Source organism: Lactuca virosa, chromosome 6 (genome assembly GCF_052849685.1).
Source record: "Lactuca virosa cultivar CGN04683 chromosome 6, Lactuca_virosa_CGN04683_v6, whole genome shotgun sequence".
Lineage (NCBI taxonomy): Eukaryota > Viridiplantae > Streptophyta > Magnoliopsida > Asterales > Asteraceae > Lactuca > Lactuca virosa.
The window spans coordinates 62,436,937-62,444,843 of NC_136431.1; the positions used below are offsets into that span (position 1 = coordinate 62,436,937).

The 7,907-nt window shown below is 36.9% G+C and overlaps 1 protein-coding gene across 1 annotated transcript; it reads left to right on the forward strand.

Moving 5' to 3' along the window:
• The first annotated feature begins 3,117 nt into the window (after positions 1–3,117).
• On the forward strand, positions 3,118–7,250 carry LOC145120575 (uncharacterized). Its single transcript, XM_079056383.1, has 4 exons — positions 3,118–3,760; positions 4,234–4,389; positions 4,470–5,126; positions 5,979–7,250. Exons 1-4 carry the CDS (start codon positions 3,428–3,430, stop codon positions 6,921–6,923), a joined length of 2,091 nt encoding a protein of 696 aa, XP_078912509.1. The 5' UTR covers positions 3,118–3,427; the 3' UTR covers positions 6,924–7,250.
• Positions 7,251–7,907: the final 657 nt, after the last annotated feature.

Here is a 7,907-nt window from a genome sequence, read left to right on the forward strand (position 1 = left end):
CGAGATAACCAATTACAATTATACCCTTGGGCTCCGAAACACCATCGAACACTCGGATCACTTAGAATTTAACATCCTCATCCAAAAGGGCCAAAACCTGTCTTTCCCCATCTCCCAAGCCTTATGATAACTGATGATCAGGCCGCAACCCCAAATAATGAAGCGATTCGAAACCGGGTGTTACACGTGGGTGTATCGTTCAAGCATACAACTGTCCACTTCGAACGCAACTGTCGATACCAAAAGCAATTAGTAGTGACCATTGAATAAGTTTCTTAAGCTTGAGTTGGGTTAAAAGCACAGAATGTATTTGCCCCATCACCATCTTCAAATAAAGTATTTTCTACGGTAGCACCATGAATAGCGCATAGCAAAGCAGCGCCCAATACACCTGCAACTCCCATCATATGAAATGGGTTCAATGTCCAGTTATGAAATCCTTGAAAAAAGAGGATAAATTAAATATAACTGCTACACCAAAACTAGGCGCAAAGAACCAACCAGACTGACCTAGTGGATAAATCAGGAATACATAAACAAAAACGGCAATTAGACCAGAGAATGCGATTGCATCACCCATACCGGTCGTAGTCATGTGAAAGTCAAAAGGAATACACAACATAAAAGAAGTTTATAAAAAACAAATCAGGCTTATCCACTAAACAATCAGAGGGAGTGGTTAAAACGTTTATTAAGGGCAATCTAATCAAAGTAAGAGAAATGACGTGCGACGACCCAAGCATTTAATACGCCCCATTGTAAAGGACGTTCTAGTACCCAAGGCAGATCTCCAAGTCTGAACGGCAAAAATATGCAATATTCTTTTACCCTTGAGACCGGGGGGCTTAATGGTGTACCAGGCCGGTAGTCTGAGGAAATTCGTTACTGGCTCGATACTTACCAGACCGACGATACAAACACCACAACTTGTCACGAACAAATATAAACTCGAATACATCGTACACAAGTATCGGAGCCATATCCGAGGAAACATGCAAAAGAAACGGTACAACACTATAAAATACCAAGGAAATGACAAGAGACGTGCTTGCCTGTAGACCAGATAATAGATGAGGGACCATACAACACTATAAACCTTTCTAACACCGAGCAACCTATAAATACCCCAGAGACATGATATCCAAAGAAAGTGAGGTAAGGCAAAAAGAAAGACATCATACATAACATTAAGGCAACACCAAGAATCGCAATCTAACTTAGGCATTAGAGAGCTATGCCGGGGTCCAACCCTCGGCATGACTGTATGACCTAGCACTTGTTTATCTTATGCATAGCGGATTGTCGGACACTTATTAGACTAAGACCTTTAGGTGATAGAGCTAAACACGCACCTGGAGTTTGCCGTAACAACACATACAAACTAAAAAACCACATCAATGTTTACAGAAATCTCGTGAGAACGACCATCAATGCCAAATGTTGTGACAAAACTAGAGAATACACTTAAATACCAAGAGATTTATAAAGGGCTGAACTACCAGACAAAGCTATGATACATCCTTCGCTCTCAGATCCAGAGAGGTCCTCATTTATGGGGACAAAACGGTAATCACCTATAATTTAAGCCGTTTTTTTGACTTATTTTTTAAGCTGTGTGAAAGGTAAGGTGTTTTTAAACCTAAACATGGTTCAAAGTTTTACCGAACAACAAAAAATTATCAAGAACAACCTCACAATGGACTACCAAAACCTACTCCAACAAACGGAAATGAAGGAACAAACTACCAACAACATAACATACAAATCACTGTTTACCTTTCAGTCACTATCACAAGTGATTCTATCTGAAACACACAATGCATACCTTGCCAACCTGAAGTGCTTACGCCTGTCCATCATATTCACCGAGAAACTGATCACAACCTATGAGGAGATGCTGTTGATTATTAAAAACGATCCATGAAAAAAAGTCAATGTACGTCGATAATTTTGACATATGTAGGAAGGTTCTGTTTCCAACACTGATATACTATGTGAACTCAAGAATATTATGAAAGTTTATGTTTGCATTATTATCATTTTACAAACACTAACACTTTTACAAACTTCAATCCGACATTTGGCTAAAACTTATTCAAACCCACACCAATGATGTGGGAGGTTTTGCTAGTTGATAATGAAAATGTTAAATAAATAAAATGATCAAACTTGTAATAATTACATTTTTGTCCTTTCCCTAGAAAATTCTTAATTTTCCGTAATTCGAGTCTCCTACTCGCCTTTACATTAAGGGAAAATGACTTGATAGGGTAAGATACTTTTTGAATTGTACATATTTAGTCCTTATTCTTTTTTTTTTGTAAACTAAACCCTTATACTTTATTAATATGTACACATTAGGTCCTTTTCACCGGATTCTACAGGTTTTGCTGATGTGGAAGCACAAGTGGCACTAAATAGCAATTAATTAGCTTAGTCACCGGAGGTGGGTGATTCTCCAGCAACAAGAAAAGGGTGGCGACCCTTCTCTTTCTCGTCTCTCTTCCTTTCGGTCGAACAGCAACAACCAAACACCCTTTACCTGTTGTGTTTCTCCGATCTGTCTCTCTTTGCCTCCATCTTTGAGATATGTTGCCAGAAAAAGAAGAAAGAATCGACGAGGGGGCCACCAGAGCAGCTCCTCGCCGCCAACTACCGTCTCTACTTCCTCCTGCCTCCCCCTTCGACCTTGTTGTTTTTGCCATCATTCCTCCTTGCTACCAGTGATGTGTAGGAACACATAAAGGAGTCGCCGGAGATCGAGGTTCTCCATCTTTTTCATGATAAATAAAAGTTGGAAAAATCTCGTTGTGGATATGTGGATGCCACCTGAGTATTTCATTTCAACAAAATAAAAGAAAGGGAAAATGACTTGGTAGGGTAAGATACTTTTTGAAATGTACACATTTAGTCCTTATTCTTTTTTTTTTGTAAAATAAACCCTTCCACGTCAGTAAAACCTGTAGAATCCGGTGAAAAAGACCTAATGTATACATATTAATAAAATATAAGGGTTTATTTTACAAAAAAAAAGAATAAAAACTAAATATGTACATTTCAAAAAATATCTTAGCGATTATCCCTTACATTAAAGCCTCCACACTTGCACACTCTCTTTTCCCCCTTTATTATACATCAACACCGACCAAGAATTAACGGCACATTAACCTCACCCACCCTTCTCTCTCAAATCATCGACCTTTCTTCCAACACAAAATCCATTCCTCAAAAACAAGGAAAAACCCACCTTGCATCTTTCTACTGTTTCATGAAAAGATTTCTTTTCAAGATCCGAATAGAAACACCAACATGCCTTAACTAATGTAAATCTTTACCTTTTTATTTCTTTCGCCTGAACCCACATACATTTTCCCTCTCTCTCTCTCTCTCTCTCTCTCTCTCTCTCTCTCCGACATCGAGTTAAGACATGGTAGTGAAGATGATTAAATGGAGGCCATGGCCGCCGCTTTTATCAAAGAAATTTCAGGTGAAATTGGTGGTGAAGAAGTTGGAAGGAGGGAGTAGTGATCCTGTGCATGCGGACACAGAGAAGGATAATCGAAGGGCTGTGGAGGTCAGATGGAAGGGACCCAAGAGTACATTTAGGAGAACAGTGAAGAGAAATTTCACAAAGGAGGAGATAATTGTGGAACCAAACGGCGTCGTTCTCTGGGATGAAGAGTTTCATTCCATTTGTACCCTTTCTGGGTGTAAAGAGAATGTGTTTTACCCTTGGGAGATTGGGTTCACTGTTTTGAATGTGAGTTCCCTATACCCATTTAATTTTAGGTTTAATTGATTTATTTTATTTTAATGAATCTGAATTAGATTATATTAAATTGACCACAAGATTCATTAGTTTCTATTCCCGAAAATTAGGAAATTTTTATCTTGTTTCATTGTATAATCTTGATGTGACTTCACATTTGTCTCGTGCGTGCAATTAGGGCAAATGCAATTTTCATTCATAGTTGATTTTATTCCCCTTTTTATGCGTTATGTATTGTAATTTATATGCAAATCTTTTAAAAAATACCCTACTTTGACTTCATAAATACAACAAAGGGCTAATTTGAAATCAGGATTTTTAAAGTTTCAAGAAAATCATACAAGCTATAAGCTATTTAACAAGTTCTTAAAACACTATAGCATTTGTAACGAAAATTATAAATCTTGATTCTTGAATTCATAGTATGGAATTTTTTATTTGGAAAATTTTGTTTATATTTTCAGGGATCAACACCAGGGCCAAAGAATAAGGTTCCTATAATTGGAACAGCATCCTTAAACCTTGCTGATTATGCTTCTGCCATTGAAGAAAAAGATTTTGAGCTTCATATTCCTCTTACTATCCCCTGTGGACCCCACGAGCCTCCCTCTTTACTTCATGTAAATTTCTTTCTTTCCCACTTTAAATTCATTAAAATTCTTTCATTCAAGATTTTGAGTTCTTGAATTCTATAATGCAGATATCACTTTGTTTGATAGAACTAAGAGCTGCTGTTCAAGAATCAGCAGAATCAATACAGAATCAAAGTCAAACAACAGAAAAGTCAACACAAAATCAAAGTCAAACAACAGAAAATTCATCAGGAGAAAAAGATGAGCTTTCTGCACTTAAAGCAGGGTTAAGAAAAGTCAAAATCTTTAAAGACTATGTGTCAATCAGACGAGCTAAAAAAGATCATGACATCAGCGAAAGCAGAAGCGAAGAGGGTGATTACACTTACCCTTTTGATTCCGATTCCGATTCCGGATCCCTTTCTGATTCCGGAGAAAGAGAGAATAAAGAAAACGATACTAATTTTAGGAAGTCATTTTGCTATGGTACATTGGCAAATGCAAATTACGCTGGAGGGTATCTTTATGAGAACAGTGTTTATTATAGTTATAGAAAATCTGATGTTGGATTGTCTCAGAAAGAGGATCCGGATCCTTCTATTTTGGAAGGGTACATTGGTCAAAATTCAAAACGAAGTATTTTACCATGGAAGAAGAGGAAACTTAACTTCAAATCACCAAAAGTCAAAGGTGAACCATTGTTAAAAAAAGCTTATGGTGAAGAAGGTGGAGATGACATTGACTTTGACCGGCGCCAGCTCAGCTCCGATGAGTCACTTATTGGGGTAAAATATTTTCACTCCCATTTTGCAATAAAATTTTTGACTTTTTTTGTGGGTTTGCTAGATTTTCTTGTTTTCTCATAAGGGTATGTGTGGTATTTGGTAAATAGTCATGAGTCTCTTGTTTTGGTATTTTTTTTTCACCACCTTGATATTGGACTTGCTTGTTTGATTACATTTTACAATAGTTTTTCTTACATTTTTAGCGGATTTGCAAGATTTCTTTGTTTTCTTATAAGGCTATTTTCGGTAATTGTCAAGTAGTCAATGATTCTCTTTGTTGGGGTAAAATCTTTTTCACTCTCTTGATCAAGATCTAGGTCTTTTGATTCCAATTTGCAATAAAGTTTCTTGCTTTTTTGCGGGTTTGCAAGAATTTCTTGTTTTCTCATAAGGGTATTTTCGGTAATTGGCACTTGCTGGGGTAAAATCTTTTTATCTCCCTTGATATAGAACTAGCTAGTTTGCTTCCAATTTGCAATAATATTCTTGCTTTTTGTGGGTATGCATGATTTTTCTTGTTTTCTCATAAGGGTATTTTCGGTAATTGGCAAGTAGTCAATAAGTCCTGTTTGGGTAGAATCATTTTCACTCCCTTGATCAAGAACTAGCTCGTTTGATTACAATTTATGGGTTTGCAAGATTCCTTGTTTTCTCATAAGGGTATTCTCACTAATTGGCAAGTAGTTAATGAGTATCTCTTGTTGGGGTAAAATCTTTAAGAACCGACTCGCATGCTTCAAATATCCTATAAAGTTTCTTCCTTTTGTAGTGGGTTTGCAAGATTTTCTTGTTTTCTCATAAGGGTATTTTCGGTATTTGGCAAGTAGTTGATGTTTACTATACTAATGGCAGTGGCAAAATGGATACGGGGACTCTTCTTTGAACCAATCTTGGATATCCGAGTTTGGGGACGATAATTTTGCTGTTGGAAATTGGGAACAAAGGCAAATAATCAGCCGCGATGCGTCCATGAAACTTGAAACTCAACTTTTCTTCGCATCCATTGATCAACGCAGTGAACAGGCGGCCGGAGAGGGTGCATGCACCGCCCTAGTGGCGGTGATTGCTGATTGGTTCCTAAATAACCACGATTTAATGCCAATTAAGTCCCAACTCGATTCTCTCATTAGAGAAGGATCTTTAAAATGGAGAAACTTATGTGAAAACGAAATCTACAGATCCCAATTTCCTGATAAACATTTTGATCTTGAAACTGTTATCCAAGCGAATGTGCGCCCTATTTCTGTAATCCAAGAAAAATCGTTCGTGGGGTTCTTTCATCCAGAACAAGTCGAAGAGGGCAAATTCGACTTTTTACATGGGGCAATGTCGTTTGATAGCATGTGGGATGAAATTAACCATGACATGGATCTTGGTGAATCTAAAGTCTACATCGTGAGTTGGAATGACCATTTCTTTGTGTTGAAAGTGGAACAAGAATCTTTTTACATAATTGACACTTTAGGTGAGAGGCTATTTGAGGGTTGTAATCAGGCTTACATCTTGAAATTTGATCGAAATACAACGATTTATAAAATACCCGTTTCTGATTCTCAAGAACAGAGGGTTGAGGAGGATCTTGTTGAGGAATCGGTGAAGAAAGTTGGTGAATTTGAGGTTTTTTGTAATGGAAAAGAGTGTTGTAAGGAGTACATCAAGAACTTCTTGGCTGCTATTCCTATTAGGGAACTTGAAGCAGATATGAAGAAAGGTTTGAATTCTTTGACACCAGTTCATCAGAGATTACAGATAGAGTTTCATTACACGTCAGCATGCCAATCAGCGCCATGTCATTAGCAACCTAGGTTGCCAAATAGACAAATGTTGCAAGCTTATAGGTATAATTTCTAGAAGGATAAACTAACTTTGATATACCTTAATCATGGTTAAAGGTTGTTACTTTAGATTCTTGATTGGGTTTTTCTCAAAAAAGAAAAAAACCCAGAATTTTTTAGGGTTCTTAGTAGTAGATGTTAATTTGGTCTCATAGTCTTTGACTTTTTATGTTGACTCCCCAACCCCCAACATAACTTTGTTTTTTCTTTTTTTCTTGAATAGTTATGTAAAAGCAACTTTGTGATCTCTATTGGTGCAAATGAAGATATTTTTCCCTTGTTTGTTTTAGTGCTTGTGTATGTACAACTTCCAATGCATGATGTACGAGTCATCATAGCATCATTGATTTCAAGAATTGCTTTTTATTTTCGATCCTTTTTCGTCTTCCAAGATATTCTTTATAACTTTTGTGTATGTGCGTGGGATTTCAATTCCCAATTGGTCTTTCTGAGGATTCTTCTGCAATGTTGAATGATTGGTTGGTTTAAGGTTTTAGCATGTGATGTGACCCGTAGTTTTATGGTTCATGGGGAGGTGTTTCTAGCTGTAAAAGCATGGTGGATGCTTGTTTTTCCAGGGGAAAATACCAGCAATAGTAAAAAAATAGGGGGTATTTTAAAAAAATAGACACAAAAAATTGGATTTTCAGATATAGGCATGGATTCCGCGGAGGTAGCTCCGTGGAATCTACTGTAGCTCCGCGGAATGGCTAAATCGTAAATAAATGAGTGTATTAAAAAAAAAAAAAACCTCAAGATCCATTCCGCGGAGCTACCTCCGAGGAATGAACTCATTCCGCGGAGGTAGCTCAGAGGAATGGATCTTCAGTTTTTTTTTTTTTTTTTTTTTTTCACATCGATTCTTCGAGGTTTATATTTATTCCCCAACTAATTATTTTCAAGCAAAGATTATCATACTATCATAATCTTTTTTTTGAAAATAATT

What these genes read in the sequence shown, in the direction of transcription:
- LOC145120575 (XM_079056383.1), top strand. Translation starts at nt 3,428, where the DNA reads ATGGTAGTGAAGATGATTAAATGGAGGCCATGGCCGCCGCTTTTATCA. An exon ending in TTGGGTTCACTGTTTTGAAT is followed by an intron (nt 3,761 to 4,233) that starts GTGAGTTCCCTA and finishes TTATATTTTCAG; the next exon opens with GGATCAACACCAGGGCCAAA. An exon ending in AGCCTCCCTCTTTACTTCAT is followed by an intron (nt 4,390 to 4,469) that starts GTAAATTTCTTT and finishes TCTATAATGCAG; the next exon opens with ATATCACTTTGTTTGATAGA.